Raw genomic sequence first — 22,605 nt, 5'->3', positions numbered from 1 at the left:
TTAGGATACTTCTATTGATTATTAAAAAAAAATAAATAGCTACTTATCCTAAATGTAGACAGTGACATTATTAGCTCATGAAAAGTTAAAGGACTTCCTGTGGCACCATCTGAAGGGACACTCTGTATCTCCTTATTAAATTAACTCTTCCTACCTTATTAGAGCACAATGGCAAAAGCCATTCCACAAGGTGGGCAGACAAAATAGTCGTGGAAGTTACACTGTATCTTGGTAAGAAGGGATTCACTCTTTTTAAAAAGGTACAAAGAGCACCTGGATAATCGAGATGCCTTTGACCTCAATTATATTTATCGATCACCAACTGTATCAGAAGGGTTAGCAGTCCACTGAAGTGAAAACAATGCCTTTAAATAAACAGAGCACAGTATTTCACCCAGATTTCACAACTATGCCAAAGAACATCTTAGTAGGGCAGGATGCCTCTACAGATATATTGAATATTGTTAAGGCTCATTACAACTGGCCAAGTTTAAAGCACATAATGACCTTAAAAACCTTTCTTACTTGGCCAGCTCTAACTAGAGAACTATTAACTATTGGCAACTCCTGCGTCTAATGGAACAAGCCAAAAGGCTCAAGTTCCTAACAGTCAAAAGAATAAAAACAGCCCCGAGCCCCCACAATTTTTGGGCTGTGCTCCCCTGAAGCCAACAAGCATCAAGTGGAAGAACCAGAAGATCACACTCCTGTATGCACACGGATCCTCTTCCACTACCTGGGAAGCTGTGAAGTATTTGCTTTTGCAACATTGAAATCTTGCTTAAAGGCAGAATATATTAGCTAAAACTTTGCATCATAATACTACGATCGTGCATCTTTCTTATGCTACTCAAAGCAGGCAGAAGCAGAACAGCCCACAGACACTCAAACCTATCTGCAGCTACAGCATGAGCACACCTTATTTGTGTTCTCGTGACTCTGCCTTACAATAAAGTGCCCAAAATCTCTTGCATTACAAGATATCTTCAACAGTTTCATGCACGAGGTCTGTAGCAGCTGATCTGCATGTTGTATTCTGAACGAAGCCACAAATCCTGGAAGGTACTGTCCTCATCATTTGAGCACTCACCTGCACTCCCTCTAGCTCTTACAAAACCCATGGGTATTTCTTTAGCATTCCCTTTCCCAGAGAGTGCGTCGATCAGGTTTTCTCCTCTTCACACTCTTCGAGTGGGTGTGAATTCCAAGAGGCACAATGAAGAACACATATAGGCCACGTCTCTTTGCATTAAGTCTCGCTGAGGAGGGTGACTGTTCCCATACTAACATACCTCCAGCACAAAACCCACTTCGCCGCAGCCTTGCTAACAAAGCTGACTGCATCTCGTTATGCCTGCTCCAGCGCTCGCTCGGAGCACGCCGCAATCCTTCACGTAAATAGGTTTACAGGTGGCTTTTACTTCACCGGTTCCAGAAGCACGGGGAAACCTGCAGTTTGCTGGTACAGAAGCACTTTCTGAGCTTGGTTTGACAAAGCCTGACACACCTTAAGCTCCCAGTGAAAAACCACGTAAGAAAGCTCTCCGAGTTGAGTTTAGCTTTCCAGACACCCAACTCGGCATCTCAGCCTTACTGCAAGCGCCTTGGTGTGGGCTTTGTTACACTTTGACATCTCGGGTACAGACGCAAACACGCGCAAAATGCCTTGATGGAGCCAAAGAGCACCCACAGCTGAGCAGGGGCAACCCTGCACCCCGCCGGGCCACAGCAGTGCTTCCCCTAGGGGTATGTGATGTATTTATTACCATATGTACAGAGAGAAGCTGCCTGAGGAGCGCCTGCCATCCCTTACCCGGAGGGGCCCTGCGAGACCCCTCAGGCCCCTCTCACCCAGCAGAAGCTAAGTTGCACGACATGTTCGCACCGCTCCTGACGACGGCAGGGCCCGCGGGCACAACCCGCCCGGTGATCCCCGCTGAGGCCCAGGAGGCAGCTCTGCCTCCCCCTGAACAAACCCACCGGGTTCTACCGGGACCCGGAGGCCTCAGTTAGCACAATTTCCCCTGCTAGAGTTCGGTGCGCCTTAAGCCGCTGGGTGTTTTCCAGGCAGCTGAAATCCCACCGGGTGGAGAACAGCGGGTGCCCCCGCGGGTCCCCCCCCGGGCTCTGGGAAATGCCGAGCCCCCCAGCCTGGCCCAAGCACGCCCGGGCACCGGCGGCGCGGGGCGAGTCCGGTGGGCCCCGGCTCCCCCCAGTTCCCCGAGCAGCCGCCAGGCCGCTGGATGATACAACCGGCCGCTCCGAGCCCCCGGGCCGCCAGCACCGACCGCCCGCTGAGGGAAGAAGCGGCCGCGGGGGCCCGCCTCGGGGCTGAGGGGCCGCGGCGGCTGCGAAGAGGCTGAGCGAGGCCTGCCGGGGGAAGCGGAGGGAAGCGGAGGGGCGGCGGGCCCCCCGCGGGGCGGGGGCGGCGCGGCCGGGGGCGGCGGGAGGCCGGCCCGGTGCCTACCTGCGGGGGCGCGGGCCTCGCTGCCGGCGGAACCCCAGCGCCGGGCAGGCGGGGCCGCACGGAGGAGCCGCACCCCGCCTTCCCGCCGCGCCGCCAAATGGGGAGCGCGGCGGGCGGGGCGCGCCGAAGGTGTTGGCCAATGGGAGGGCGCGGCGCGGGGCGCGCCGTGACAGCGGCGCCGGCGGGGCGGGGAACGGTGGGCGGGAGGGGCCGCCGCACCGGGGACAGCGCGGGGCCGTTCCCACCGCCCTCAGCCCGGCCCAGCCGCACGGCGGGCGGCCCCTACGCCGCCCCCACCGCGCTCCCCCCTCAGTCGCGGCCTCGCCCCGCCCCAGCCACCGGCGCACCCCTACCTGCGCGGTGCCTGCGGCATGGGTTACGGGGGCGGGCGGCGGGACCTCCCGGGCAGCGGCGGCGCTCGGCGGCCGCGGCTGAACCCCAGCAGAACCCCAGCGCCGGGGCGGGCGGGGGGAGCGGAGCGGGCGGCCCGGCCCCGCCCCTACTTCCCGCGAGAACGGCCGGTAGGGGCGGGGCCTGCCGCCGGCCAATGGCGTGAGCAGGGACGCAGGCGGGCACTCCGGGAAGGGGCCACTGCCTATTGGCTGCGCTGTGCCACGCCCCTTGGCAGCGCGCACGTGGAGGGGCGCGGGGCGGGACCGCCCTTTAGTGAGGGGGCGAGGCGGGCGCCGGGGCGGCTGCCGGGTGGGGCCACTAAAATAACGTGTGAGGGGGGGTTATTATTTTACTAAAGTAATCTGTGAGGGTTTTTTAATTTAAAATAATGTGTGAAGTTTTTTTTTATTTAAAATAATGTCTGAAAGTTGGGGTTTTTTACTAAAATAATGTCTGAGGGGTTTCTTCTATTTAAAATAATGTGTGAGGGTTTTTTTACTAAAGTAATCCGTGAGGAGTTTTTGTTTGAAGTAATGCACGAGGGTCTTTTCATAATATAATGCCTGAGAGTGTTGTTTTGGGTTTTTTTCTAAGATAATGTGTGAGGGTTTGCTTTTTTTTTTTACTAAGGTGATGTGTGAGGGTGCGGTTTTTTTGCACAGATAACGCATGAGGGTTTGGTTTTTTTACAAAGATAAGTTGTGACTTTTCTTTACTAAGCTAGGGTGTGAGGGTCTGGGGTTTTTGGCTGAGGTGACGTGTGAGGGGGTCGGCAATCCTGTACAAAACGCTTCCCTGCAGCAGGGCGTGTGTCTGCCCGCTGGGGATCCGGCCCCCGCCCCCCCCGCTGGGGTGCCAAGGGGTCCCCAAGGGGTCGCCCCCGGCTCTGCCCCTTCCCGGTGCCAGCTCCCACCATAAGGCCCGCTGGGCCGCAGCCGCCCCATGGTTTCCCGAGCCATGGCAAACTGCACCTTTCACAGATTTTACTGTACTTTTTTTGTCTAATTCTCTGTTGACGTCTCTGTTGCCAGGAAAACTGAATTTTACCTGTTCCTGCTCAGTGCACAGAAATCTCCTCCTTAGCCCTCTGCTGTAATGTGGGGTGACACATCGAGGCGCAGGGCACCGTCCTCCATGCTGGTGGCGATACCCAAGCCGGAGACACCCAAACTCTTCCCCCCACAAACAAACCACGTCCCTGCGCAGGGGCAGGCGCCGAGTTCCCCTGTAGCGCTTCCAGCTCTTGCCCCAGCTCCTGCAGAGCCACTTTGCTCAGCCGAGCAGGAGCAGCGTTCAGCTGCCCCAGGGGGTTTGCTGCCTGCTGCTGCTTGCAAAACCCCCTTTAGTGTTTCGCAGCCTTGCCCGCCCCACACCCCGGCCCCCTGGGCTGGCTTCCACCTAAGCTCACCCACCAGCTCCAAAAAAGCCTTTGCCGGGTGCCGGTGCAGATCTGGGAGCAGGGTGCTGTGGGGAGTGTGGGCTGAGTGTGGCGGGGGGCCCTTGGCATGTCCCGGCTGGATGGACCCTCGCAGCCCGGTTTGTGTGTGGGCTGCACGGAGGTGGCGGTGATTCGCCCCGCACCACCCGAGCCCACCTGCCTGCCGGTCTTTGATACCAACAGCCTCTCCGTGCTAAAATCCAGGTTTGGCGCGCTCCAGCTGGAAAAGGTGGCTTGACCTTCCACTGATTTTAAATTAACCAAGTAAGGCGGCACTCAGCAAGTGTCTTAATTACAGTGTTATCTTCATTACTCATTAGCAGACCCAGGAAGGTGCTCACTGGAGGTGAGGGCTCGGCATTGCCGTGCCACCTTCACCCTGTGGCAGCAGAGCACGGCCTTTCCATCTTATCTTCAGCACCCGCAGCGCGGCAGCGGTGGGAGCAGGGTGCATGTGTCACTTGGCACCTTACCGGGGCGCGCTGCAGTAAACAAGGACGTGTATAAAAAGCACAGATCTGGGTGTTGACCTTTGGTTGTGTTGCATAAGCTGGTGAAGGTCGTAGGCTGCAGGGACCTCTCAAACACTGGGAGTCTGGTGGCTTTGCAAAGCAGGAATAGTCTTAAAAGTATTGTTCTCTTAGCTTGGCCCAAAGATTGTTCCCATGGCAATAACCACACATCCACACCCCGCTCCGTTGTCTAAGTTATTCGTTAGTCTTATTTGTCACACACCATGAAAACAAAATCACAGGGTAAAATGCAAAGTGATTTACAGATAATGAAAGGTTATTGCCTTCTGCTGTTCCTCTTTGTGCGCAGAGGGAGCGTGCGGCCGGAGCCAGCCACGCTGAGAAATCTCCATTGCAAATCAGTGCAAAATCCCACTGATGCTTTTACATTTGCCAGATGTAATAGGTCGAGCAGAATACATCTTTCTGCTTTCATGTAACAAGTTCTTGAAGTGCTGTACAGGAGGTACCTTTAAATGAAAAAGAAAAAAGGAGGGGGGAAAAAAAACCAACCCAAAACCCAGTTTATTTCATCAAAATGCAAGATTAAAAATAAGGTGTCCAAGTAAAACTTGAGGGCCCCTTTCTGCCTGACGTGACAGCACAGCGGCTGTCCCGGCTTGTTTAAGTGCTCTTAGGAGTCTATCTAAAAGCAAATAGTGTCCTCAAAGTGTATTGTAAAGAAATATTGCAGGTGCTTTTGTTCCAGCACGGGATAAGGGATTTCAGCACAGGCCTCATCTACTGTAATGCATTTAAATAGAGCTTAAAAGATGCGGTTCGCATGCTAGCATAAAAAAAATTTACATTGCAATTATTATCTTGTTCCAGATTAGCTGCTGTGCCCTGTCTGCGAAATCCTTTCTTTCCGCCAGCCCGATACCAAGCTCGGTTATTCTCCTTTCAGCCTCCTCCTACACTGGGCTCTAAGCTGATGATTCATGTATTAATATGTGGTTATTTGATGACTCCTCTACCTCCACTGCTGCTATCTGTCTCTAGCAATGGAAGGAGGAAATGAATTCTTAAAACCTCAGGAACAAATAGTCCATGCACGGAGATCAATCCTGCTCCCGCTGACGTCAATGGAAACATTTCCATCGGCTTCAATAGGGGCAGAATTAGTCCTATATATCAGATATTAGCTTGATTTATAACCTCGCAAAACTCCGTGTGGCTGAAGGGGGAAAGCTGTATCTGTTAAAAATAACTTGTGGGAATTAAGTGACTGTCAAAAATATTTCTCTTTCGAGGGGGAAACCAGCTCTTGGGGCTGTTGGTTCTGAATGGGGGGCTGCCTGTGGGGAGCATCCCAGCCCTGCTCAGCTGCGGCCAGTGCCGAGACCCCCAGCTCTTCAGACAGGGCTGTGATGAGTTACTGCTCTTTAATTAACTTCTCCATCCCATCCATCTCCGTTCCGAAAGCTGGATGGCTGCAGCAGAGCCGCTCGATGCCCCCTGCCGCGGGGCAGTCCCCGACCCTCGTCCCTGCAGGGAATCACCCGCTTTCAAAACAGTTTTTACTGCCCGAAAATAAGAACTTAATTTAATTCCAGAATTACCACTGTGGCCACACACAGTGCACCGAAGCAGCCGTGCTGGGCGTTAGCAGCGGGCAGAAGGAAAAGCCCCAAATATCCTCTTCTTACTGGGGCACGAGGGATGAACGCTGCCTCGGCTCACCCCTGGCACCCCCCGCTCCTCAGTCCCCAGCTCCACCAGTCTGGGACCAGTGGTGCTGGGGACAGTAGGGACAGGTCACGTCCCCTCCCTGTACAAAATCTCACACCCAAACTCCCAGCTCTGGAGCATCTCCCTCCCCAGCCCTGCCAGGCAGAGGGAACAAGAAGACCCAGAAATCATCACCGGTCCTTCGTTTCCCTAATTAGAAGCCACCAGCTAATGAGATATCATCCAAGCAAAATATTAGGAGTCGCATAATAATTATATCAATGAAATCAACAACAATTTAACAGCAAAGGTTAATTACATTTATTTAAAAACCTGATAGACAAAATGATGCTCAAACAGTTGGGCAGACTAATTGAAAGCTAATGTTGCTCTTAAATTGAATTTCAAATGAATTTTACATCCATAGTTCATTTTGCTAATTTCATTCCTTGTATCCTGTAATTTGTTGGCAGTGATTGATTACTTAAGTGAATAATATCTATGTACCAGGACCACTTAGTAATAGAATATGCCAAGTGTGATCATACTGTTAATAAATACAGTTTCTTCAAGGTTTCTCTGTCTGGATTTCAGAGGAGCAGGGATGCGGTGCCGGGGGGGTTGGCCAGCTGTAAGCTCCTACTTGTAGTTTCTTTTTAACAACAGGTTGCAAAAACCTTCCTATGCTGATGGCAGCTGCCCCCCGCAGCCCTCCGGCAGCACTGATGCACGGCAGCACTTCATCACCTCTCAAATCCTCATTTTCATTTGCCAATGGATGAAAATTTATAAATTGAGGGGTTGTCAGGGAATATTCTGCACACAATATTCTGTGCAAGAAGTGCCGCAGCCAGCCTTCTCCTCTCCAACCTGAAACTGCGGACCCCTGATGTCCCAACACCGAGACCCCATGTCCCAAGGCTCAACCATCACTCTCAACCCCATCAACTAAAGCAGAACCCCAACAAGCGCTGCTGCCTCTTCTTGGCCTCTTTGAAGCATCCGCTGCTGCAAAATGAATGCAATTATATCTTAATAAAATTTTAATACAGGGAATTATGCACTTTGCATCCAACCAACAATTAGCTGTTGCTATGCTACAGCCAGAGTGTAATCACAATAATGAAGGCAGCCAAGGGAAGGCATTAATCAGGAGGTGTATCATTATCCGGCCTCACCCCCTGCCTCCCCAGCTCCTGATACGGAGCCTCCTGTTGCTTTAACATGAAAAACAACCCCAAAACAAAGTGGACCCTGGGCTTGGAGGGAGCAGCCCCTCTCTGGGCACCATTTCGCATCCCAGCTGTGCCTTGGTTTGGCCAAGGAGCCGAGGCTGCCTGCACCCCACTGCTCCGGCTCCGTGCCCACTCCAGCGCTGAAACCCCACGAGCAGCAGTGATCCCCCCTCCCCAACTTTCACGTCTTTTAATCATTTATTCCTTGGATCCAAAGGAAACATCCGATGAACCGGAGATGTGGGGGAAAACGGCAGCTGACGGAGCTTCTGCGGATGGAAGGGGAAGAAATTCATTAATTTTTCATCGCCATGGCTGGGACGTGAGCAGCTCAGTATTCATCATGTCAGCAGTGACCTTGATGCTGCCTCCATCCTCCCTTGGAGAGCGGTTCCCCACCATCTGCTGAGCATCAGCCTGCCCTCCTGCCCGCCAGCGATGGAAAACACCCCGGGGTGGGAGCGAGCGCCGGCAGGCGGGTACCACTGCTGGCATGAGCAGGCAGGGAGCAGGCAGCTGAAAGCCTGCAAGATGCTTGCATGCTCTGGAGCAGCAAAACTACCTCCTGCAACATGCCGAGGGGGTGCAAGCCGGCACGTTGCAAGCCCTAAAACAGGAGGAGCAACCAAATTCCTCCCGACGAACCATATGCACGGCTGCAAAAGGCCGGCGGTGTGCGTGCTGGCGGGCAGGCTGCCAGCCGCAGAGCGGACATGCTATGTTGCGGTGTCCCCAAACACCGACGCCTTCCTCTAAAGGAAAAATAAAACCCAAAGCCCACCTGGCTTGCAAGACCCTCCTACCCTTCAGAAGCACAGCTGAGTGCTTCTCATCAGGGTGGTATCCCCATTTCTTGGGTGTTTTGCAGGATTTTCCCCCAAACCCCCTCTGCTTTGGGTACCCTGGTGCCACGATGCTGAAAAAGAGCTAAATTTGCTTTTTTTTTTTTTGTTTTGTTTTGTTTGGAGATGCTGCAAGCGTCGGAGCGCTTCAGCACCCTGCAATTCAGTGGGGATGTGGAATGAAAATGATTATCAGCAGACGCATAATGATTCATTCTGTTTATAATTGCTTCAAAACGTAGGGAGAGTGGGGAGATGTAATTAACTCTTCTTTATGATTGAGATGAGTGTGTTTTCCTCGGCCATGTGATGCTGCCACATACAGCCACAATTTTTTTCTGGTGCATAGATGTATGCATGTGAATGGAGTCAATCTGGGAGTGTAGCTGAAATATATCCCTAAAACACCATAGCTCCACATGCAGGAGGAGTATGTATTTCCCTGCAAGCCCCAGGAGGCTGCGGCTGTCCTGATTTTCCCTTGGATGTGGTGAGCAGGATCTTACATCATCCCCTGATTGAAACAGTCCCCTTAGTGATGGCGCGTGGGCTGCCATCGCAGCGATGCTGGTAAAGGGGCACCCTGGTCCATGCCCCAGAGGATCAGCCCAGGGGTTTGGGGTCACATCCAGGTTCCGTTTCGCAGCGTGGGTCTCTAGCAAAGACGCTGAGCAGGTTTGGTTTCCTCGGCTGAAGCTTGGAATGGACGCAGAGCTGCGATGGGGAGTGCAGAGCTGAGGAGAGCCTGTGCAGAGCAAGCTGGAGCTGGAGGAAATGCCACCAGGGGATGCGGTGGGATGGAGAGGGAAGGGGAGCTCCTTTGCCACGTGGACACCGCTAACAGAGCTCCGTTCAGCGAGCTGCCTTCCATTTCCATCCTGCCACTAATCGAGGAGGCAAGGAGCCCACATTAGGCAAGGTTAAAAGAAAGTAACACTTGACTTTGGGATCTTCACCTTGTGCTGTGTGTTCATGGGGCACCGAGAGCCCACTGTCATCTGTCCATCCATCACGTCAGCCCTGGCCATAACCCAGAGGGGATCGTTACCCAGCCCATCTATCGTGCTGCCTGAAGCAGATTTGGCCACGGGGTTTGTGTCACGGCCCCATGTCAAATGATTTCTCCTCTCTAGCTCCAGATTTCCCAACATGCTGGAGCCGATTGCACAGCCCACATCCTCGCTGCCTCCCCAGTCACCTGCTGATTTAGGCTAAAGTGATGAAACCAGCGTCCCAGCCATTCTGGGATGAGGCTGGTGGAGTGGACTGCCAGCATGGCACGAGGGTCCCAGGTGTCACCCCAGGAAGCCCTGCCACCTCCCTGCAGCATGCCTGCCCTGTCACCTCCAACAGGAGGGACGGGGGCAGGGGCTCGCTGGGGTTGCAAGAAAAACAAAAGCAGGAAGGTGTATGTCCCAGTGTTGGGGGGTTCTGCCTCCCTCGCCATGCCTGCAAAGGGCAGTGGTGGGGCAGCTCCCAGTGCTGGGCTGGCACTGGGGACAAGGGGGCTCAGCACCTGCTGCTGCTTCGGGCCTCTGGCCACATTGGTGCCTTCCTGCAGCTGCCATGGCTAGGGCAAGGCTTTTTAGGAGGCCAAAGTATTCACAGGCAGACACACAGGCAAAAGAAGGAGCATTGGATGCAATGACCCAGGACGGGGCTGGATGCTGTGTCAGCTTCAGAAAGCAGCGGGGTTTGAGCATCACATCCCAGCTCCAGCAGTAGGAGGGAGGGAGCAGAGGGGAAGCAAAGCTGTGGATGGGGTTGGTACCGAGAGGCAGAGCAAGGCACCGCATAGCTCTACAGCCCAGGGCATGCCAGCAGCCACCCCAGCCACGTTCAGCTCTTGTGCCCTTCCAGCAACATGCCAACAGCACCCATTCTGCACAGCGCGATGGCCCAGGGACCATCGCACCGGGGGTGCAATCCTGCCCCGCGGCACAGCTGGGTCCCTGGGCACCCGTGTTGTGCCCAGGGTGCGCAGGCAAAGCGGGATGCCTGGGAGCACACCATGCCGTCCCCACGGGTGCCTTTGCCATCAGATGCATGTCTCATCCACATTAATCCTTCCTTTTTCTTTTCTTTTTTTATTTTTCACACAACAGCATCAGTGTGCTGCCCAGGTGGCCTCTAACAGGCCCCGTAAATCTCCGCGGGGGGGGGGGGGGGGGGGGGGCGGGGGGCAGCTCCAGTCCAGGTTGTTTTGAGCATCGATGGGCCACTGCGGCTCCCAGCATGCTGGCCAGGCACGGTGACACCCCGCACCCCGGGGACCCCGGGTTTCAGCAGCCGCCCCGTCCCACCAGCCATACCCAGGCCGGGGGACGTGCTGCCCACCCCCCTCACCCCAACTGCTGGGATAATCTTGTTTTCCTAGTGCAAAAAAAATGAAAAAAAACCTCTTCTGCGCTGCAAGCCAGGGCTGGGACAGGGCGAGGCGGCTGCTAAGGTATATTGTTACAAATATATAATATTTCTTTAAAGAAAAACGTTGGGTGCTTTCTGGAAAGGAGCCGGGAGGGGGGCCGGGGGGCCAGGCCAGCACGCCCCGGCCCCGGGCGGCGGCACGGCCCCGGTTACCGAGGCTGCAGTGCCCTCCTGTGGGCACCGCTCCGCCGGCACCGCCGCCCCGCCCCGCCAGGGGATGGGGACCCCATCCCTCCGTCCCACCGTCCAGCAAAGTGATGCAGGACCCCATCCCTCCATCCCACAGCCGGACAAGGGGATGGGGACCCTGGCCCCTCTGCCCCAAAGCCCTCAAAAGCGCTTCAGGACCCTGTCCCCCCCGTCCCAGAGTGTCCTGGGGCACTGGTTCTTTTCTCCTCAAAACCCCAGCACGGATATTCCAGGACACCCACCTCCTCCACCCCACATAGCCCCAGGACCCCGTCCCCTCCACCCCAAAGCCCCGTGGCTCAGCCCAGCCCCTTCCCCTTGCTGTCCCTTGCTCGCTGTGCATCCCACTCTCCCCAGCTCTGACCGAGCGGCAGCCGGGAGCCAACATGGGCAGTGCAGCAGGATCCAGCTGCCAGAGCCCATCATCCCACATCAGTGCTGGCAGGGGCAGGCAGGGAGGCAAGGGCTGTGGGTTAGAAGTTTTCTTTGAAGAATTGGAAGCCGAAGCGCTCACAGTGCCTCCTGATGACTTTGGCAAGTGCTGGTGAGCCACAGAAGAAGACCTGGACTTTCCCTCTCCTCTCGTCTGCCACCTTCCCAAACACCTAGGGCACAGGCGAAAGGAGAAGAGGTGGTGGCACAGCTCGCTCCCACCCCAGCGAGGGCAGGATCCCTGCCTGCTTTGGCAGCTGCTGCCCAGCACAACTCAGCCTCCCCACAGCACTCACTTTCCCACGGGAAGGAGAGCCTTCCCCAGGTCTGGATATCCCAGTGCATCCTCCCACTATGAAGTGGGGCTCTCCCTAGCATCCCCCCTGAACGAGCAGGTTCGGGGGACATGGCTCCCTTCCCATGAGCAGGATTTTGGCAGTGAGGCAGGGCCAGCCCTCACCCTGCTCCAGTCTGGGCGGCCGGGCTGGGTCCTGGTCCGCAGCCCTGTGATCAAGTCCCTCTGCTCCTTGGCGGCCAGCAGGTCCAGGGCCATCTGCAGCCCGATGGCCTTCATGTCATTCTTGCTGAGGGCCGACGTCATGTACAGATGCATCTCCAAAAACCGCCCTGGATGTTTAAGGGGAGCTCGGCTGCAGATGGGGGGTCCTGCCCCACATCGTGTCCCCGTGGGTGGGGTTGGGTTCCCCTGGGAGTGATGCCAGGGATGGGGCTGGGCACCCCCAGGTCTGGGGGCTGTGCTGGCCAGCCCCTGCCTCCCGCTCACCTCCCAGTTCCTGCTCAGCCTGCTCCATTTCCAGCTTGGTTAGTAGGCTGACGAACCACTCAAAGTGCTTCTGGTCCCTGTTTATCCAGATGAAGTCAACCTGGAAGGACGCAGAAGTCTCTGCTTCGGAGCTGGCAGGTAGCGTGGGGGCCAAATCCAGCGGCCTCCTGCCCCACACCTCCCGGACCGGGCAGGATGCTCATGGGCTCTCCACCACCAGGAGCCTGTAGCCCTCCTGCCCCGTCCCCAGGGCAAACCTTGGTCCTGTGTCTCCCTCCACCTGCCCCTACCTTCCTGAGCGTCATCTCCTCGTCCCGCAGGTCCTCACACCACGAGTAGTGGCAGCTGGGGCAGCTCTGCTTTCGCTGGCGGTACCTGCGTGGGCAGCCACAGCCCTGCCTGCCCCACTGCTCGCACCCCTCAGACCTTTGCAGAGGGACCCCAAGCACCCGTTCCTCACTAGCTCTGGTGCATGCCCATGGCCAACCTCCTACCAGCAGGTTTCCCACAGGAGAAATCCCCGGGGGGAAGCCTAACACTGAGGGAAGACCCAGCTGTGGGTCTGGTGGCCACAAGTCCCAAGGTTAGAAGTGAGGAGGGTCAACCAAGAGGTGTGGGAGGACAGGTCTACCACAGCAGACATCACGCCTTGTGCCTCCCGAAGCCACGTCGGGGCTCATCAGGGATCGCAGAGCTCCACCGGCACGACCGCAGCCTGAGCCGCTGCCTCAGCACCAACCTGTACATGATGCTCTGCAAAATGGAGGCAAAGGGGGTGATGCCAATGCCCGCGCCGATGAGGACGGCGTGCTCCGAGGTGAAGATCCTCCGTGTTGAGGTCCCATAGGGGCCATCTATGTAGCACTAGGAGAGATGAGAAACCCAGGGAGAGACCCAGCAGCCTTTAGGTGCTAAAACAACTCTTAGGTTGCAGGCAAATGCAGGCTTATAGAGCCCAGATAGAATCTGGGGTCTGTTATAAGAGTTTTATGGGAGCAAGGGAAAAGGAGGACAGAGTGGGCAGGAGCATGAAGCCCTCCAGCAGTGCAGGGTTTCATCGGCCCCAGATGGGACCATCCGTGCACAGAGGCACACGTGTGGAGTGGCTGGGCACATGCATGGCTCCCCCCAGGGATGCTGAGCCCAGCCCTGCTCGCTGGAGCCAGGGAAGGACCAGGGCATCCCTCACCTTGATGCTGCAGAGCCGATGGGTCTCACCCAGCCCAATGGAGACCTGCGAGGTAAAGAGGGCAGTGACCATCTCCTTCCCACCTCTAATCCCTGCATGTCAGGTAACACTAAACCTGCTCGTTCCCCAGGTTTGGGGGTTGGGTGGGTTTTTTCCCAGCTGGGTTTATCCGGGCTGCGCACCCGCTTCCAGCCCCATCCCTCGGTCAGGCCCCAGGCACTGCTCAAGCCACTCACACGTTTCTGGTGGGACATCCCACCAATATCCAGAGCCAGGAACTTGTCACCTGATGATATCTGGATTGTACCCGGTTTGAGTACTGATAAAAAGGCGATTACCCAAATCCCCACACAAGTTGGGTGGTAAGAGATTTACAGCCACCATGATGGCCGGAGCAGGCACGGGGAACCTCTGCTCACCAAGGGACAGGTAAGAGCAAAAGGGTGATAGGCAAAGAAACACATTAAAACCGGTGCATGTAAGTGCTTTATCTGCAAGGACTGCTCCTCCAGCCCAGACAGAATCAATATCCTGAGAGCTCTTCACGGCAGGGGATAAAAGCTGCTAACGGTGGCTCTCAGCACCCTGGCATTGCCATGTTTTATAGCAGAGAAGTTTCTTTAAAAAGGGGCTTTTTAATGAGCTTTGGCTCATTTGGGGTGGAAGTGATGCTTCCCCTCGTTTCTCCAGGTTGGTCCTCCAGCCACCGCTGTGCTGACGAGAGCAGGGACCCCCTCCCTGCCCCGCCAGCACCAGGGGCTCCCCCGCTGCTCCCTGGGGAGTGCAGGTGTCTTGGCAGTGTGTGCTTACCCCCCCCGCCGGTGGGTGCTCCTCTCCTGGGGCAGCAGCGCCGGTGGCTTTGTACGATGTCAGCTGAATGGCTCCATCCCCGTCAGCGGCCACACACCCTCGCCCTGAGCCGGCCCTGCTGCAGAGACCTTCCTGGAAGCCAAAGGCCACGGCATCACCGGCTGCGATGCTCACAGGTATCCAGTGCCCCATCCAGCGGGGTCATACAGCCTCAGGGTGGGACATGACACCCTCCAAGGCTGCACAAGCTCCTCGCAGGGGACATGCTCCACGAGAGGTACCCCCAGCGCCCAGCTTGGTGCTGCACGGGTGGCTGAGAGCTGGGGTGACCCCAGCAGGAGCCACTCGGCAGAGCACATTCTCCTTTGCGTTTATGGAGCTGGCTGGGGGACTGACCATCCGGAGAGCCATCCACACGTGCCAAATGAAGACGTCACCTTGAGAAACCCACGGACACACCAGGGGGTCCCCAGCTCGGCAAAGCCACTGCCAGCAGCGGTTTAAGGTCTAACCTCTGTGTTTGCCTAAACCTGAGCCCTGTCTGACCAACCTGCGCCCAGCGCCGGCATCTCTTCTCCCTCAGCCTCCTGCTGAGCGGTTTTGGCTCCGGGCTGGGCAATTGGGGCTGCTGGAAGTATTCATACAGCTTGTTGGTCCACTGGCCCAGCGACCTGATGTGCAGCCAAAGGGTCTCTGCAGGATGAAGCAGAGCAGCGGGTGGGCATCCCATGTAAGGAACTGCCCTGCAGCCCCAGCACCATGGGTACTGCACAGCTCTGGGCTCGGGAACCCAGCAGCAATCCCCACCGATGTCCTGCATGTCAGCCCCGGGCTTGCAGCAGGGGACTGGGTTTGCTCTAACAGCCAGGTGAAGCCCAAATCCCAAACCTTGGGCAGCCGTGGAATCAGGCAGGGCATCTGGGTGCCATTCAGTCCCCACACCTTGCTTGAAATAACCCCAGTATCTGTTTTTATACAGGACTTATGTCCAGGCAGAGATGGAGGCGGGTGAGTTGAGGTGTGCATGAGCGCACGCTGCCCAGCTCCATGGGCATGGGCACCTCCCTGACCCCCAGGGGGGATCCGACCACCCAGACAGGGCTCATGCGATGCAAAACATCATCCCTGTGATGCAAAGCCGGCGAAGGATTGGCAATCACCTTGCTGCTCGGGAGCACTGCTGATGGTGAAGGGATGCCACTCGTAGGTGGCGATGGCCGGGATGTTCAGGTAGATGTAGTCTCCGGGCTTGTAGTGGAAAAACTGTGGTCTCTCGATCACCAGGTGAGTCACCTGGAGGAAAAGGAGACCAGAAAAGCTGGGAGCATCACACTGGTCAGTCTCTGCGGGGATGGTCTTTCTGCAGCCCATGAGCACCCAGGTTTGTGCCTCCCATTTTAAACAGTGGCCAGCACGAGACGAACTTACAGAAGTGACCTAAGAAATGAGTATGTTTTCCTATTCGCTACGCGGCTTCACTATCAAGCAAAAATCTCAGGGCTGGCCTCAAACCATTTTTTTGAGGAAACTAAGAGTCAAGGAAGTTGTCACTGATTTTTTTCATCATTTTCCTGATTTCTTCCATGTCCCACTGCTCCTCCTTTTCCCCTGTGTCAAATAACCAGTCTGGTCACTTGCAAAGTGCTTTTCCCCAAATTATAAACCACTTAGCAAATATTAAAGGTATTTCTGCAAGCCACAGCACCTCTATCCCCACTATCACAGGAGGAGGGGCCCAGGGGGGCCAGGAGGGAGGTGGGAAGGGGTGCAGAGACCCCCGCAGGTGCAGACCTTGGAGGGAAGCAGGTTGACCTCCACGATGCGCAGCCCCCCAGCACGCCACCAAGCCAAGCCAAGCCCCTTCTCCAGCGCGAAGAGGCAGCCAGGAACCACAAACCACTTCCAGAAGTGGGGGCCGTGGAGGATGAGGAGGGTCCAGACGGAGATGTAGGAGAGGTGGGTCCAGTAGAAGACCTGCAGGCAGGGAGTGGAGGGACCAAGCATGAATCAAAAGCAGTGGAGTTAAATGGCGCTTCACGGTGAGGCTGTGCTGGGACATCCCGCAGGCAAAGGCAGCCCAAATGATGACGAAAAGCACGGAAACCCTAAAACTGCGAATCTGAGGAGCCTGGGGGTGTCCAAGAGTGATATCGGGGGGCACCACACCAGCTCATGAGCTTCTCCCCCACCCATGGGGCAGCACCTGGAGGGGCACCCACCCACCAGACCCTCACCCCGGTTCCCCCGCTCCCCAAGACAGAGCAGCTTGGGCACCGCAGTCGCACGGGGCCGCGGCAGGACCCACCTCGAAGTGGCCGCTCCGCCGGACGCAGGGGCTGGAGAAGGCGAGCATGGCGGCCAGCAGCCCCTGGAGCGCCAGCCCCGTCTGCGAGGCCGTGCCACCCAGGCCCCCCACACCGGGCCGGGCCGAGAAGAGGTACTCGGTGAGGGCATGGCGCCCGTCCCGCCGCGCCAGCCTGCCTGCGCACACCCACGGTCACGACGGGGAGCGGGGCACCCCAGACCTGCCCGCTCTGCACCCAGATTTTTGCTGCACTCGCCAAACTGTTGCCAATTTTTTTTTTAATTTTTTTTTTTTTTGTTTTCCTTTTTAAACCAAACAGCACCCAAGTGCTTTGCTCGAACCTACTGAAAATGCCCCGTTTCTCCTCTCCAGAGCCCGCACGCGGCTCAGCGCCGCTGCCAGGAGGGCGTTTTGCTCCAGGGGGGCAGGTGCGAGCAGACGTGCTCCCCCGATGTGCAGAGCACGCAGCCCTGGCACCCTGCCACGGGGCCGAGGGGCGCACAGCGGGGGGGTGCAGGGCTGTGGGGCGCAGACCCCTCTCGGGAGCTGCGTGGGGGAGGGGGAGCCCTTCCCTGCCCGGCTGGGAAGCCACTAGAGGGGGACAACAGACAGCGCACAGGCAGCGCAGCACCGCGCACACCCTCCGGCCGCCTGCACCCTGCCTGCGGCCTCGCAGCACCCCTGGACATCTGCACCCTCTCTCCAGGCCCTGCACCGCCCTCCCTGGGACACGGGCAAGCCCCAGGGCACGTGCATCCCCTCCACGGAGCATGCGCATCCCCCCCCCCCCCCCCCCAGGACACACGCATCCCTGCCCTGGGACATCAGCATCCCTCTAGGACACCTGCATCCCCTCCCCAGGACATCTGCATCCCTCTGGGTCATGAGCATCCCCTCCCCGGGACATCTGCACCCCTCTGGGACATGAGCATCCCACCTCAGGACTCAGTCCAGTTCCCTGCAGCTTTTCGTCAGTGCAGTGTGGGTGATGTCCCCTGCACCGAGGGGCATTTTCCACTTTAGCAGCAGGACTGGAATGGGGGGACCCACTGCAGGGTTGATGTGGTGCGTTAGAGCAGGTGTTGCCCAAGATAAACCCATGGCCATGGCAGCTGAAGGGCTTCCCCTGCCCCCGAGCTGCTACTTACTGAAGTTGGCAACGTGGGCGCCCGTGTGAACAGCTGCCAGCGCCAGCACCACGTACCCCACGAGCTGGTGGAAAACAACGTGCTGGTCCAGAGGCAAAACCTTGGCGATGGGGGTAGCTCGCAACCAGGTTAGGCACCTCCGCAGCATCAGCACCTCCGGGAGAGGGGCAATCGGAGATGCTGGGGGGCTCAGCCAGGGGCTGGTTCCCTGGGGCTCCAGAGCCAGCTCCCTGCTAATACAGGGTGTCAGCCTGGAGAGCACCCAGAGGCACAAATCAAAGATGCATCTGCACGGTGCCATGAGCGCCCTTGTCCCAAAAAGCTCGCAACCTCCCTAACCTGTTATTTATATTCAATTATTTAGAGGAGATGGCCCTGTCCCACAACTGCAAAAGTCCAAGGGCACCCTCCAAAGAGCCCCTGGCACAGGGATAAGGTCCCAGCATGAATGTGACTGTAAATAGCCCGGGTAACCATCACCCCGCACCCCCCGCGAGCTCAGCATCCCTCCCGGGACCCAGCACTCACTGCGAGGAAGGTGCAGTTGAAGTTCAGGCACTGCCCACAGCCCCGGGCCACCACCACCCACCCGCCGAGGCCGGTGTGCCGCAGGGCGGCCAGGGTAAAGAGCAGGAGGTTGAGGCCAACGTAGCCCCCCAGGAAGGCAAGCTTGCTGCGGTGGTTGTGCCAGTACGCCCGGGTCAGGCAGCGTGGCCAGCAGCTCTTCTCTGCAGGTGGTGGGGGCTTCAGCCAGCTCGCTGCACTGGGAGCAAAGGCATCGATTCCTCCTTGCCCGGAGGAAGGGGGAAGCTGGGGTGCTCCTGCACCCAAGTCCCGCATCCAGGGTGAGGCCATCCCTGCACCTATCCCAACACCATCCCCACACCCATCCTAGCACCTACACCTTCATCCAAGACCAGCACCCAGCTTGGCACCATCCCTGCATCCGAGCCCTGCACCCAGCTTGGCGCCACAAGGTGCTTGTGTTGCTTCTAGTGCTGGAAGCACCCCATAGCCTGGGCACCCCACGAGAGCCTTAACAAGAGCATAAATCCCACAAGGTGCTCCCAAGGGAACCAGCAGCCCTGCGGGACTGCCGGAGGGACCCACCAACACAGCTACCTGATGGTCAGGTTCTCCATGACCTCTGGGAAACCCTCCAGCTCCTCCCTGAGCTCCTCGAAAGTGATGGAGCCGCTGTGGTCCTTGTCGGCAGCCTCGAACAGGGCCAAGGTGAGGTCGCCCAGCCGCTCCTCGGGCAGGGCTATCGCGCTCTCCCGCAGGCACCACCGCAGCACCACGCGCAGCTCGTCCGGGTCGATGGAGCCGCTGCCTGCGTGGGGTGAGCAGGCACCGTGGTGGGTCATTGCAGGGACCCCCATACACCACAGCACCCTGACAACCCTATGGTTTTACCTTCCTCTCACACCTTTAATGCGGAAATTGCCACCCTTCATTGCAGGCACAGGAGGAAACCGTGCCCAGCCAGACCAAGACCATGCCTTTGCTTATACATCAGCTGGTTTTAAAAACAGAAGTGACCTAACCAGGCATTTAGCTGCAGCAGCCACGCTGTCGCTTGGCTGGCAGAGCTCGGCGCGAGCAAAGCGATGCAGACACGCTTATCTGGCAGCCAGGCATGAGAGCAAACCAGCCAGGCAAGAGGCTCGGCTCTCGGCTCCTCGGCCAGCACTTTGTGCCCTAACAAGGCAGGGCAGGAAAAGCAACTCAAGAACTTTGTTTTTTTTATTCCCAGCTTTCCCAGCCGGTGGAGGAGGAAGAAGAGAGCGTGCTGGGATGCACAAATATCAGCGGGACAGAGAGCTGGTATTTGAGTGGAGCGGACACTGCTCCTCTCCACGTCTGAGGGTGAAAGCACGTTGTGGGAAATCCCAACATGTGGCCGGTTTAATTGTTGGCTTTCAAGATGGATTTTTGATGCATCCATCATGGGGTGAAGGCAGCGGCGTTATGCCAGGTAGACGCTTACCTTTAATGAAGATCCAGCAGTGAAGACCCATCTGCCCCGTTACCCAGCTGTACATAACCTAAGTGGGGACATGGCCCCAGCCCTGCAGCTGAGCGGCGATGCCCGTGCCTGGATGTTCAGAGGACAGCTGGGCTGCCTTGCAAATTGCAACTTTGCTCAAATAAAAAACCAGCCAGCTTCATCTATTTTTCATCACCTTACCATCCACATCATAAACCTGGAAGAGGAATCTCAGCTTGTCCATCTCGCTGCCGTGTACGAGCAGGCTCAGGGCTTTCAGCAGCTCCTCCAGACTAATGGTCCCGCTCCCGTCTGCATCAAACAGCGCAAAGAACCTCTCGGCGAAGAAGGACTGCAGGGAGGAGGGCAAACGCTCTCACGCAGCAGTGGGATGCTCTCCACTGGTCAAATCCTGATGCTACGAAGCAAGCTGCTGCTGCCAGCAATGGGAATTGCCTGGCAAAAGCTGGCAGCCATGGGACAGCCCGAATACAGGAGGGGGAAGGAAGGCTGCTTTTTGCAGGGGTGTATTGGCACCACAGCCAGAGGTGGCTGCCCGGCAGAGGGAGGGAGCGCCTGGGAATGCAGGGATGGACGGGGCAGCAGGGAGGGAATATTCCTTGGGAATAGCCAAGTGTGTTCAAAGGCAGACTGTGGATATCCAGTTGATTTTGCATTCTGGATGATTAATCCATGTTTTCCATTCCCGCTTGCTGCAGCGTACTGCTAGGTTTCTCTCTCTCTCTCTCTCTCAACATCATGCAATTCTATTTTTAAACTTAATTTTCTCTAAGCACAATGAGAGGCCACAGCTGGGTGTCAGGCTGCCAGTGCTGCCCGGCAGAAGGGACTCCATGCCCCAGCTCCCTGCAGCGGCACTCACCTCCTTCACTTGGAGAGCGCTTTTGAACTCTTCCAAGTTGATTTCTTTGTCCGCCCCCGCGATGCTCCCAAACTGCTTCGTCACCCACTGCAGCCACTCGGCATCCTCAGCCGCACTCATGGTGCAGGGACCTGCGGGAAGGGTGCAGTGCAGAATGGGCAGCAGCCCCTAGTAACCCCCATAGCCTTCAAAATCTGCTTTTTTTTACTGTTCCTGCCACGCTTTCACCGCCCACAGGCTCCCTGCAGCCTCGTGCTGGAGCGGCTGCTCTGCCTGGCTCGCTGGAGCATCCCTGGCTGATGGCCCTGAGCTGGGTCCCACAGCAGCTACCCTGGCACTCGGGCAGCCACGACAGCTGCAGCGATGACAGATGTCTGCAGAGCACGTGGGTGCTGCATCACATGCAACCTCAAATTTCCATGTACTGAAGAAATGAGCTGCTGAGTCCTCTTTGTACCTGCCACGCTACTGAACACCACCGTGAAGGTGCTGGCAGCGGTGTGAGCACCAACGAGGGGCAACTCCTTCCTTCTTGACCTTTCCTCCCAAGGCAAGCCGAAAGATGCAGCTGTCTGAGCCACCCCATGCCTGCATGCCCTGTGTGAGACTCTTGGTTGCTTTTACAGACCTGACTTAGCAAGCACCAACACACAAGAGGAGAAGATCTAATGCATTTGCACAGCGAGGAGCTGGGCTGCCCCTGCCAAGCATCTGGCACCTCCCAGGTCTTGCTTTGCCCTTGCAGGAGCAGACATCCCCGCAGGGGCCGTGCAGCTGATGGCCAGAAGAGAAAAAGAACCTCCTTAAACCAATCTGCAGCTGCCTGTGCAGCATTGGGACCACAGGCACACATGGCCACCCCAACCTGCCGGCTGCCGTGGGAGCAGAGCATCCCTGGGGGGGTCAGCCCATGGCCAGGCATTGTGCTCCCACTCCCCTCCAGTGCTGGTGGCCCAGCCCCAAAGGGGCTGTGGGGGAAGGAAGGTTTCCTGCTTGCTTCCTGGCAGTCCTGCGCAGTCTCCTCTTTCATCTCCTGCTCTCAAGCCTCTGTAGCTTGTCTGTCAGGTTAACCAGGTACAGCAGGTGCAAGTCCCAGTGCTGCCCCATCCCTTTAATCACCCGAGTGTGAGCAGCGTTGCACAGCCCGACGTGTTTCACAGCATGTGTCACGCCCACACCTTGATCCTACAATCTCCCTATAACTTTTGAGAGCTCATTTTCACAGACTGAACCATTCCCAGACCCTTTCAGCACCCAGTGGTAGGGAGGTGCCGCCCCTCTGTTGAGCTGGCGTGAAAGGAGGGATGCTCTGGGGTTTCCCTTTGCCAAAAAAAGACACAAACAAAAAAACCCAAAACAACAAAAACCAACCCAAAACCCAAACTATAGAGCAGAGAGATGGAAAACTTTGCTCCCCGCAGGCACTTGGCCCGTGCTCCCCTTCCCTCTCCTCTCCTGGATGGTCCTCGCCTCCATCCTCCTGCTCCATCCCATTTGGTCCCTGCCTTCTCGCCTCCCTGTCACCCTCTCCATCTCCTTCGCCAGACCTCCGCGCTTCCTTGAATCCTCCATCCTTCTGTCAGATCTGTCAGCAGCTCGCCAACAGAGTCCAAAATTACCACAGGCTCTCATTATCTTGGGAAAGCAAAAAAGAAATCAAGCACAGAGTTGCTGCATTCAACGAACCTTTTTACAACTCTGACCCAGTCTATGCTGCATTACCCCAGCCCGCTCCTGTGGGATGTAAAACGGGGGTCTCAGCAGGAGGACCCGGTGTTCCTGGGGAAAACAGGCAGTGACAGAGCAAGTTTGGGCAATGCAGCTGGGAGCAAGGCACAGGCTCCTGCTCACACGCAGGGAGGTCACTCCCGAGCCCTCTCCTGTTTCACA

General features: G+C 56.9%; 2 protein-coding genes across 7 annotated transcripts in view; both read right to left on the bottom strand.

The window, feature by feature from the left end:
• The window catches only part of GLCE (glucuronic acid epimerase), a 55,627-nt gene extending 52,670 nt beyond the window's left edge, over positions 1-2,957 (bottom strand). For 2 of the 6 annotated variants that reach the window (XM_056346258.1, XM_056346259.1), the window contains exon 1: positions 2,821-2,957. In XM_056346258.1, the coding sequence (XP_056202233.1) occupies positions 2,821-2,840 (20 nt within the window). In that variant the 5' untranslated portion in view covers positions 2,841-2,957. Of the gene's footprint in view, positions 1-2,467; positions 2,559-2,820 lie in introns of those variants that run through there. The other 4 variants (XM_056346263.1, XM_056346262.1, XM_056346264.1 and 1 more) reach the window with 4 other exon arrangements.
• An 8,538-nt stretch (positions 2,958-11,495) lies between these two features.
• On the bottom strand, positions 11,496-20,838 carry NOX5 (NADPH oxidase 5). Its single transcript, XM_056346679.1, has 15 exons — positions 20,716-20,838; positions 20,034-20,184; positions 18,965-19,175; positions 18,371-18,605; positions 17,843-17,996; positions 16,695-16,870; positions 16,181-16,363; positions 15,550-15,682; positions 14,940-15,082; positions 13,580-13,624; positions 13,130-13,254; positions 12,681-12,765; positions 12,391-12,490; positions 12,067-12,233; positions 11,496-11,779 (listed from the first exon to the last, which is right to left on the bottom strand). The coding sequence occupies exons 1-15, from the start codon at positions 20,833-20,835 to the stop codon at positions 11,648-11,650; spliced, it is 2,160 nt and encodes a 719-aa protein (XP_056202654.1). The 5' UTR covers positions 20,836-20,838; the 3' UTR covers positions 11,496-11,647.
• Positions 20,839-22,605: the final 1,767 nt, after the last annotated feature.

The sequence above is a fragment of the Falco biarmicus genome, chromosome 7 (genome assembly GCF_023638135.1).
Source record: "Falco biarmicus isolate bFalBia1 chromosome 7, bFalBia1.pri, whole genome shotgun sequence".
Lineage (NCBI taxonomy): Eukaryota > Metazoa > Chordata > Aves > Falconiformes > Falconidae > Falco > Falco biarmicus.
The sequence above is the reverse complement of the archived record's forward strand: the minus strand, read 5'-3'. Positions and strand labels throughout refer to the sequence as shown.